Below are 11,921 nucleotides of genomic sequence, written 5' to 3'. Positions count from 1 at the left end.
TAGACTGAAAATTATTGGTTAACCTAGACATGAGAAACAACCTGAAGGGTTATCACGATGGAAACTGTAGCTTTCGCTACGCTTAGTGAAAGCTAAGTCTCAGCTACGTGATTACCCACAAAATAGTTAACTGGAACCTTTTGATTTGAGATCACTAAAAATAGTGTTCCTCTCTTGCTTCATTACAATTTTAACATTCCGACTAGTATCTGAAGATATTTTGTTCTCTTGAAGATAATAACTATCAACTTTGCAATCCGTTCTCTTCAATTGATGAAATTCAATGAAATGTGATTATTATTATTTGTTTGTTGTGTGGGTCTCGCCTGTAAATATGATTATAAATTATATTACATAATTAGTCACAACGTTTCTTTTTTATTTGTCTTTTTTTAGGGTTTGTAAAGAAACGTATATGCCGGCAGGTGACAATGTTCCGAAGCATGTCGATAGTCTAATCCATATGAAAAAGCTGCGGATTTGTGAATTCATCGCAATGCTTACTATTTTAATATATTCAACCCGTTTTTTACGTGGTAGATGCGTTCCTTTGAAAACCATGCAAAAAAAGTGTGTAAGAAAGTATTTGCGACATATAGTAAATTCACGTTTCATAATTAAATCAATCATTTAAATAATTTTCCGAAGAAACTTCCAAAAAAGTAATAATGAAATCCACATTACGTACTTCCAAAATAAAAACATTTCGTTTCCATTACAAGAAAAAGTTAAAATTAGCGTATACTAAAGATTTAAATCGTATATACAACATAACAAAATTGAAATTTGAGATAGGGGATAAAAATCAATTTCGCAACTATTCATCGCCACTTGATAAGTGAAGACTTCAACGCAGAATAAATACTGAATAACGAGATGAAGAAGAAAGTGATCAAAAAGTTCGGGTGTTCCCTGTATTCTGAAAGACACTGTCAACATTTTTCTTGAAATTCGTGCGAAGAAAAAAAATTCGTGTAAGAAAGTGCACTTGTTCTTATCGGTAAATCGATAAATAATATCGAGCAAACACGACGATGCAAAAAAGACCGCATAAAAAAATAAATGACGATATATATAAAATTGTTTTAAGTTTAAGGGATTGGTTGTGGGAATACGTCCTGTATACCGTAAGGGTATTATGCATTAGCTGTATTTTCTACGAAATTAATGAAAATGAAAATTATCTCTCATCCCCAGCATTATTCTATTGGCATCTTTCCATTGATTACATATCCATAATGAGATTCATCATTCATTCGTAGGAATTAACTGTAAACGACTTGCTATTAAAGTATTTTTAATCAGTAGACAATTTGGCGTCAACGTCCATGATTACGTGTAACGAAGGCTTTTAAATATATGGTTATAAATTTATTGATAAATTATTATAAAAATTTTTTATTTCAAAAGAAATCTATTCTCTTTATATTCATATATACATTAAAAAAAAAAGGTATATATATATTTACAAGACTATTGTAATAATAATAAACATCAAGAAAATTGAATATTTCGGACGATAAACGGGGACGCTTTTCAGTCTTAAGTATTATATGTGAAAAAAAAAAGAAAAAAAGTTATTATGGCAGATAGATTAAGATATTTTATATTTGATTTATAATTAAGAATTATTGAATAAAATATTTGACGAGTATTTCAAATGAATTAGGATAACAATTATAAATATTGCAAAAAAAAACTTTTTTCTTAATCACAACGATCAAATGCTAGTATCATCGAGTGATCTACCTAGGGGATCTTTTTTCAATTTTCGTAATGCGATGACCGTTGTCGCCGTCGTCGCAAAGGATTAGACGATTGCATGGACATAAGATTAGTTCGACATATTAGAAGAATATGGCAGCGGTAGGTAGATGCTCGACTCCAAAAATATTTAAGTATATTCCGAAAATATATTTTAGAGGAATCTCTGCTTGGCATTTTCATGAAAATTTCCTTATATTATTCTGGAAAGTTATAGAAAAAAAGAGAAAACAGAAATAAGATGTAAACTAATCGAATATTTATGTATACTTTTTTATTTAATACTAACCTTGCGTACTTATTAAGCTGCGTGCATCCCATAGTGATAATTGTGACTGCGATAGACGATGATGATGTTGCGCATACAATTTATAAGGATAATAATTTTGGGCTGGCAAAAATTGCTGATGAAAAGTCGCCAATGGTATGGGTTGGCCCATCGATTGTTGTTGCTGTTGTTGTAAATGCAATAATTGTTGCTGCGAAGCCGATATCTTGCGCGCTAATTTAGCCTCCTTTTTACTAGGCTTTGCAGGCATCGGTTTATTTGACGTTTTTATAAAATTCGGTATACGAGCCAACAGACCGCAATAATAGGGATCATCTTGTTTCTTACGTTGCTGAGCCGTTTTACTTGACCTTTGCGACATAATAGGGACGCTTTGATTGTAAATATCATAATCAGTCTAAAATGATGCGCAAAAGATTTGTTTGGTATTTTAATTTTAATTTTCAGTATATTCGGGATAAGCCGATAATAATGGGAATTGAATATTCAGCCGTAATCAGCAAATGTGATGCGAATAGTTTAGAATTGCTGTGCGCCGCGAAAGATGGGGAAGTATCGGATACAGCTTTGGCGACACAAAAGAAGAATAACAGGACACTTATGATAGCATAACATTTAGCCACATTGAGGTTTAGTATTCAAATCTACAGAGTACCAAATAGTAGAGTAAAGCGAGCTTTTTATGTTAAGAGAAGTATTTGTGTCTTTTCCCATTTTTTTGAATGCTGAGTTTGAATGGACTCAATGCCAATGAGATATGTGGTCTATATACCCTAAGACAATTCTTATAATTGCATTAACACTATATTTTATATTAATTCTGTGGATCGAGCTTCTCATATATCTGATATTTTAGAATAAAAAAAACGTAGGTCAAATTATTTGGGGGGGCATGTGTGTCGTGTGCTGCTTATTCAGAGATTAACACGTACGGACTTATTATGAATCATATGGGAAATTACAGCGATAGATGATTTATTTTCAGCAAATTATCTCTTCAAGAAGAAGATAACTATTAAGTCAATAGATAATCATTGTTGTGTGATTGCGGAAAGAGGCTTGTCTCGCCCCTCCCTCTCTACCAGTTTATGACCCAACCTGAGTAAACCAGGGGGTAATCACATAGCTTTATACGTGGTTACCTCCGATATAATGAAACTTATCGTCTCGAGTTCTCTTAAGCATCAATGAACAAACCTAGAGAGGTGCAGTCTGTCCAATTCGTTCCTTGTACAATAAATAGACGTCATTGTTGAAATCGCCTACCTAGTTATTCTTGAATTTTCTAATAATGTACGCAGGATGTCTCTTCATCACTACAAATTGTTATTATTAAATGTTGCATCAATTGAAAAGCTTAGCAGGTTCTATAAATTCCTATAAAGTATAGCAATTGAAATGGTATACATAAGATCGCTTACATTTGACTTGTAAAGATTTTCATCGATGTAGCTGCCCATATTATAAGAACTGTGACGTTTGCCTTTACTGCTGCTATAACTATTCGAATTGTTTGATTCGTCGGAGGCGGCAGTTGTGGGATAAATTAAGCCAACTTGACTTTCTATAGTCGAATATGGATCCTCACTACCCGACGTGGTTGTTTGAGTGTGGGATAAACGTCCAGCACTGGCATCCACAGTTTTCGACAATGTTTGCAAACGATTTTTTAACATATCCATGGCAACGACATTTATGACCAGTATCCACAGGGGGCAATTGATTAGATTATTATTAGTTTTGACCAGTGAAATGGCAGATAAGCATTGACGTTCTAAACGCTTCGATTCTGGATAAATGCGACCATATTCTCGATTTATGTTTGTTGTGAATTTACGCATATCAAAAAGCTACAATAAATAGTAAAGTATGAAATGTAACTTTATTTATATTACTACTTCCTATACGTTACCTTGGCTGATGTTCCTGCCGTTAAAGTCATATTTGGAATTTGTAAAATATCCGCACCTACGACAGATTCTTCGCTGCTGTTACTTGTGTTATGAATATAGACTGCGCTTTTACCATAACGCTTAACATATATATTACCGATATCGTCCATTTTAATTTTGAAACCATCTCCTATTGATTTCTTAATCACTTTTGTTTCGGAATCTCGCATTGGGTTGTCAAAACCATTTAAACCGATGCGTACACCGTCGAAGCCGTGTTTCGAACCGTTTATTGAAATCACAGATGAACGTGCGTAAGCTTTGGCTACCCGACGATTTTTTTCGAATATAATGATTTTAGCCCAAATCTCATCATCGATTTGTTCCCATTTAGCTAGCACCTCGTTTAAGTGATCCTGTATGAATGTATATAAAAATTATTTTCTAATATTGTTTAGTGGACATTCTCCCAAAAATAGCTTACACGAAATAATTTTTCTTTATCATACCAAACGTCTTCTTCCTCTTCGGCATGAGTGCCTATGACATCTAAATTATCCAGGGAGCGTGATATAATTTTTCGTCTAGATATCATCATGAAAACGAGCGCTATAAAAAAAATAAATAAAATTTAAGACTTTGTTAAAAGAGAGCCGTGTCTTTCTAATGCAATAAAAGAATTTGAAACTTTTCTGAAAATGAGATTTTTCTTACAATAATAGTAGAAGTACATAAAATGCTTTAGTTTATAGGATTGTAGGCCATTTTGAGGTAAGAAGAGTCGCAATGTGGCTGATTGAATGGATTAAGTTTTCAACGCGTATAGCCAACTATTAAACACCCTACAGATTTTTTTTCATGTAGCGAGTTTCTTTTTAAATAATTGGAGCATGCGTTATAGGGAGAGTGGTCGCAAAAGCAACTCGATCCAATCCATTTGTAATAAGGTTTGTGCTTAAGTCAAAATACCGGTATATTGAATTTCGTCGAAATATCGCAATTATACGTTGGCAAAGACGGACAGACGTACAGACATGGAGAATAAAGGATGGTGAAGGTTACTAATGCTATCAGCTCTCTTGCTCCTTTTATTTGGACGTCCTTCCGTTCGTAAGTCGTTGTCTCATTCTTCACGTGTCGCCTATTAGCTTATGTATTTATTAGAACACGAAAGCCCTCGTTATTATATCTGTTCATAGTAAAGCCTATCAAGCAGTTGCAATACGCCGACCTATACTGAGCTAAATGCATGTTGTGATAATAGTAGTAAGTTAAAAGACAGAAAACAAAGACGACCTTGTAATTACGACGTGAATAACGTTAGAAATCTAAACATATGCAATTAATTTTGAAATGAGCAAGTGGTCTGATGATCATCAAAAACTTATAAAATCAGTCCTAAGTTGCGTTCGTGATTTTTATAAAACTAATTACTATAAATAAGAAAATCAAAGCAAAGATACTCCTCAGACAAAATTCATAAAAGTCTGCCAATTCATATGAAAAAAGTATGCAGATAGAGAAAAAAGCGTATTTGGCTTCTTATATTAGTGCATCTTCATTGAACATAATATTTATTTATTTATTTATTTATTTACTAAATCTCATTAGCTAATATATATAAATGAAAATATTATTCAATGCGTGTAAATTGAAAAGATAAACCAAAAAAGAAGTTAAGAATGATAAAAATGTGGCAAACTAATGCATAATTAAACTGACAGACAATATGTCAGAGACGCAGATGCGTTCCCAACCTTAACTAACCAACCAACCACTAACTCAGTTCACGTTCAGAAATTTTATTCTAAAGGAAGTCGCCATATGAAAGTCATTCAAGTTCGTATTGAGGGAATCTAATTGGAACATAATAATACCAAGAATAGAAAAGCAAGATGAAGCGCTTAAAGATAATTGACTGAGCATAATTGAGGAGGTAAGAGAGACCCCTTTATCACCACAAACATAAAGGACCTTCGCAACATGTGCCTTCTTTCCTCAAGCTGGGGTAAAGTAACTGACTTTAAATGATTTTAATATGGGAAAGACGGGTAAGAATGTACTTTGGTTACCATAACGCGTAAATGTTAGAATCGCTCGTGTTTTACGCTTCGCTTCAACAAATCTGTATAGGATTTAGAATTTCTCCGAAAATATGCTGAAAAATCAACTGAGGACCCACTCTTTTTTTAACCTTCTTAAATAGGCTAAATTTTGTTTCAAATTCCACTGGGTTCGTTTTAGAGGCAAATAGGATAAGTGCTGCATGGCGGGCGTGAAGAGAGAGAAAATTGAAATGGCTACGCTTATTAAATTATACAATTCAGAAAGTAGGTATTGCACATTAGATGCTTCGGTGTATACAATTCTATTGCTTAACCGGATGTTAATTGAAGAAAATTTTGCTTTATTGAAGAGATATCGTTCGACTTTGGCATCATTCGCTGCCAGTTATCTAGTAGTACGAAACGAAAGGGAATTTGTAAGGTGATAAACATCTTCAGGAAGAGCAAATGGGGGCACGGATGCATCCGGCATATTGGTAAAGATTAGATCAAGAATTTTACTCTGAGAATTAACAATAATATTAAGTAGGGTAACGCATAAGTTGCGTATGCCATCAAAGAATTCGTTGCACATACCAAAGCTATCAGACGGCATCAAGCGGTATGAGTGTTCATTCGTATTCCACGACAAGTGTGGCAACCAATGCGTACGATCAACAAATCGGCTGGCTTCAACGATTGGGAAGCACTAGCTAGATGTGATAGGTGTCTATAGATATATCGGACGATGGAGAGATATGAAAACAGGAGATAGTTGAATTGCGGCATCTGCCACGAGGGACCAATTCTCTTACTAGCGCACCTCGAGGACAGTAGTCCTTAGGTAGTAGTCCTCCAGTAAAAGATTGCGATGCCGATATTTTAAATGACCCAACCGCCCTTGGTTGCTCGCAGTTGTATTTAAATATACTGATAATCTGGACTTTTATATCAGGACTTTTGATGTATAAATTGCAAATGTCATCAATTGGTGTATCCGCAGCCACTCGACCAAGATATATCGATTTTTGTGGTGCCACAATTCTTAACTGATATGAAGACGTATTGAGAGAGCAAAAATTCCCCTTACTTCTTGAACGCTATATTAGATATAAATGTATATGTAAGCCTTATATTCGCGACTTAGTCGTTAAGCTTTACTTTCGTATGCGATTTTCTTTATTTATTCTTTAAACTTTCTTTGGATTTTCTGTGCCTTTCCTTCTTTCCTGTGATTTTTCTGTTTAATTTTTCTTATATTTTTCATTTTCTATTAAGCACACTTTGCTTTCCTCTCTTTTTGTTGACTACGAAGTAATCAGAGATTAAAAATAGACAAATGGTTTTGAACTTACTTTAATTCGAACAGGGTCAGATAAGAGAAACTTCTAAGAAACAAAGACAACTGGCACCTAATGACCACTAAACAGCCTTGTCAGGCTTAATGCGTATGTAAAAAAAAAAGCACCGAAAGCAAAAAGGCCGCTCAATTATTTAGTTGACCAAAGACTAGCGGTTCATAAACTATTTGAAAGACATACAGTTACGTTAACGTTTTTTTTTTTTTGTCTTTTGGAAGAGTAAATGCAAAAAGCTAGGGGGTGGAGAGGAGTCAAACAAGCTTAACACTACTTTTCGTTGAAAAAGCTAGATCAAAAACTACTACTGCTAAATATCGTCACTAGCATATGGTAGCATAATAAGCTAAGTAAATATAAGTATCTCGCAGTTGCAAGGTGGTAAAGTAACGCAACCTTTAGAACAGCATAATTTATAAGTAGCTTAAGCGCCTCATCTTAAGGTTTAGTCTTAAAAATTCGTAATCGGTAGATTTATATGATCGACAATGTACGTCCTCCGTATTTTTGTCTTTATTTCTTGAACTCTTGAAGGCTTTATTCACGGGCCCATTATTAAGTAGTACAGCCTAATAAAATTAGAATTTTGTTGTTGTTTTTCTTTAGACTCCCGCCAGAATTTCTTTTCATTATTGCTTGTTCACACACTATGGAGCGATGTGTAGTCGCACAATGTAAAGAAATCCTTAAGATTTTTTTTAAAATATAAGCAACGTATTCGGAGTAAATTTCGCGCGTAAATAACCCAACTTATGATCAGGATAAGCGATTGACGGAGCTTACAACCATTTGTGATGTTAGGCATCTAATCCGTTAAAAACCTAAAAACGTAATGCTCACAAATAAGTAAATTACATTCGGCCGCGACCGAATCTTTTATACCCATAACCGCGATCCTAAAAAAGACGTAAAAAATGGTAAAGAAATCAATTTTTATAATTTATAGTTTGGATGGCCGCGCCTGATGTTTCCTGTTTTCAGAATAAAAGTGGAGTGTGTGTTGTACTTAATGGAGTAACAAGCAAGAAACACCGAAAGCAAAAAACGAACGGATTTCGGTTTTAAATTGTGTTGCAAGCTTGTAGGCGACATCCTCATTTTTGTGAACCGGAGAATATTTATTAGAAACACTACGTAGTTGCGCAGACGGATGGATGGGCAGATGAAGGAATGGACATGCTTAGGTGGGTTACGCATTTGATTGTTGTAACAGACAACATTTTTCATGTAACAAAATCACAGATTTATGAGGGAAATTAATGCTCCTACCTAATCCGCCTAACCTAAAATAAAAAGCAAAAGAAAGTGATTTCTTTTGCCGTTTCCTCTTTAGTCGAAATTGAAAGCAAAAAAACTGTTATTTGATCACCTCATATACACACCTATGTACACTTTGAAAAAAGATATTTGTGACATAACCTCAACAGAAACAAGTTGAAAATGAAGCGTTTCTAAAAGAAAACTATGCAGTATGCAAGATTAATTGGAGACAGATTTTTAATTCGTATGGGATCTTTGCTTATTGCTCACGTGGCGTTTTCGCTTACGTTGAAACAGGTTAAGAATGAAAGAAAAAAATGAGGTTATAGTGAATGAAAAGCTTTGAAAATGTCCTTGCGCTAAATCGTTTACGATTTTCAGTCTGATTATGAGATAAGAGAATATATAGTTAACATATTGTCAAGCATGCTTATGACTAAAGCAAAGAGATAATTATTTTAATTGTTGTAAAGCATAGCTTGAATATTTTTACTATCAAAATTTAAGGAATTCAAAAATTGTTCAGTTCGTCTACATCGAATATTTTAATATCCTCTACAAGCTTGCTTTCAATAAATTGTCATAATTATCTACCATGATTACCTATCATTGACATGTTCAAAAAATAAGTGAAATATTTATTTTTAACATACGTTCCCGATTATAACAAGAAAAATGTAAATTAGACTCCTATCAGACGTTAATGCCAAATCTCCGCCCGCTGCTGTGCGAGCCTAAAAGAAATCTCTGTTATCCCAATATTTTTTGTAGTAAGCCAAATTTTTTCTCTACCGGATTTTAATTTTCTTCCAATGAGTGTTTTTGTATCTCCAATAAATCTCCCCCTTTTCCCCCTAGCTCTTTCTTTTACAAGAACATATCGTTTCGTTTATCATTGGCAGCATTGTTTTCATCCGTAAAGTGAAAGCTTGGCATCGTTACCTAGTTACACAGAACTGAATTAGTTTCATATAAAATTGAGTTAATTCTATACTAATTCAGTTTTGACATTCGCAGTAATGAAATTTTTGAAAACAAAATTCACGCTACAGAGTGATCTATCTACAGTTAACTACTAACATTTTAATATACTTTTCGTGTTAAACGTAAAAAGAGACACAGCCGCACGATCACAGGTTGTGTTTACGATGTACCGGTAATAGCAAAAAGACTAAAACGCTTTCAATATAAATGGATTTATATGAAGTTGGTCGAAACAGAGGACAACCTTGAAAGAATGACGCACACTTCTACACGCACACTTGCATAAACATTCGTTTATACTTACATAAATAATTACTAGCAACAAAAAAAGTTAGTCAAACTTACATGATGAACGAGTGGATATATCGTCTACGAGGGCAAGATAGGTAGGTGGGGCGGACGGTTAATATAAATGCGCCATAAAAAAAAGAAAAACACAAAAAACCACAATAATCAAATTGTAAAGTTTAAAGTTTTTTTGCTAATAATTTCTGGTAATTTTTTCTTTTTTTTTTTGGTTATTTTTCAATGGTGGTGTGGCAGTACGTATTGTAGTGTGTTTGCAAGCGGGTTTGTGAATACCGTACCTAGGTCACGCTTGATTGCAAAAGATTGCGGAAGATTTCACAGACGGCTTTCGTGTGTTGCCATGCCTTTGTCTAGGCACCCTTTTATTATATGTGTCATAATGATATAATTACTCTCTAAGGTCAGACTAATCGCTAATAAAGCGAAACAGATTTCTTAAAGCCAATTCTCAATGATTGGCTTCAACTAATTAATTAAATTTTATGGTAGCAATTTATTAAAACATTCGTATAAAAACTAATAACTCCTACATACACACATACATGTGTAAACTTTTATCTGCTTTGCCTTATAGAAACGCTTGTTCTATTCTTTCATCTTGATTGGTTTTTATTTAGAAAATATATTTTAAAATATGCAAAAACATTAATTTCTGACAAGTACCTGCCTCCTGCACTACTCCCCAACTAAAATTTCGCAAATCCATTTAGTATACGAGAATACTACTGATTCTAGCATTTTGTCAATCTGTATATAAAAGATGGTCAAGTTTGTGCACATAACGACATTATAAGGTGACCGATAGGAACAATGGTTCGATCCAATCCTCCCTCTTAATCAATGGCCCTTAGGCTAAGACATGACAGCGAGTGCAGCAAATTTCATAAAAATTTCTCAAAAACTCGCCGTTGGTTCGGTTGAACGCCGAAATAGGTTTAATTCGATTCAGAAAATGATTTTGATCCGCTTAATATCATCAAAACTGGCTCTATTGTTGCATATATCGCCACAAACTTAATTTAACCTGATCCAAAGCGAAAATAAATGTCAAAAAAAAATTAAAAAAAACTTGTTTCATTCTGTATGCATTATACATACACTATATCGAAATCAAAGAATTACTTAGTATTACTTTGAATATTTATTGAAAACAATATTTAGTAAAAAATCATTTGTTAGCAAACAAGCCACCACTAAACACACCTTAAGCCAAGATTGAAAATTTTTTTTTGCATTTTTTTTACTTTAAACCAGTACAAGCAACACAGATTAGTGAACTAAGTCAGTTGGTTGACTGCATGTAGTCACTGCAGCTTATACTTATTCGTAGCTCGTATTCGCAAATCTTGGACGTAAGGCCAACTTGATATTTAAATTCACTTGCGTTTTGTTTTTAAATGATGTGATCATCAGCATCATTATCATCATTATCATCATCATCATCATCATTATCATTATACGGTGTGCAGAAGCAACAACTAAGCTAAACAAATTAATTTTTTTCAAAGATTATTAACAGAAGCGATAATTAGCATTGAATGGTTTTTTTCTTTCCTTAAAAACACTACGCATATGTAGGCCATTTTTACATTATTTTTCGGGGAACTTCTTTTAAGTTATTAACAAACTCCAATTAATTTTTTTCATTCCCTAAATGACTAGGTTGTGCTGAAGGCGAGCGTTGAGGCACGCTAAGACAACCGAGTAACTCCTTTTAAGGAACTCTTTTGGTGGACAGATTTCTTCTATTCCACTATATTCCATTCTTGCCCTGCTTATAGTTCTGCCACAGATTAGAGTAAAAGGAAAGATCTGCTTGCTAGTGAAAGTTTTAAAGCCTAAGTGCATCAAGAAGGGCTAAATGATTGGAACTGTCATTTCGAGGAGAAATGTGATACTTATCGACAATTGCTTTTCTAATTGATCTCAAGTTAACCAAGGAGAGACTTATCTTCTGTTTTATACTTTATTTACTCTACGTCGCCTTGTTTGCTTTAGTAAGTAAATTTTGGTTCCGCCT

At 33.9% G+C, this 11,921-nt stretch overlaps 1 protein-coding gene across 1 annotated transcript; it reads right to left on the bottom strand.

The window, feature by feature from the left end:
* Positions 1 to 1,655: 1,655 nt before the first annotated feature.
* On the bottom strand, positions 1,656 to 11,569 carry LOC119641259. Its single transcript, XM_038039838.1, has 6 exons — positions 11,105 to 11,569; positions 4,430 to 4,554; positions 3,966 to 4,361; positions 3,475 to 3,903; positions 2,054 to 2,450; positions 1,656 to 1,967 (listed from the first exon to the last, which is right to left on the bottom strand). The coding sequence occupies exons 2-6, from the start codon at positions 4,541 to 4,543 to the stop codon at positions 1,963 to 1,965; spliced, it is 1,341 nt and encodes a 446-aa protein (XP_037895766.1). The 5' UTR covers positions 4,544 to 4,554; positions 11,105 to 11,569; the 3' UTR covers positions 1,656 to 1,962.
* Between the last annotated feature and the right edge of the window lie 352 nt (positions 11,570 to 11,921).

The sequence above is a fragment of the Glossina fuscipes genome, unplaced genomic scaffold (genome assembly GCF_014805625.2).
Source record: "Glossina fuscipes isolate IAEA_lab_2018 unplaced genomic scaffold, Yale_Gfus_2 147, whole genome shotgun sequence".
In the NCBI taxonomy this organism is placed as follows: Eukaryota; Metazoa; Arthropoda; class Insecta; order Diptera; family Glossinidae; genus Glossina; species Glossina fuscipes.
Note: the sequence above shows the minus strand (reverse complement) of the source record. Positions and strands in the feature narration are given on the sequence as shown.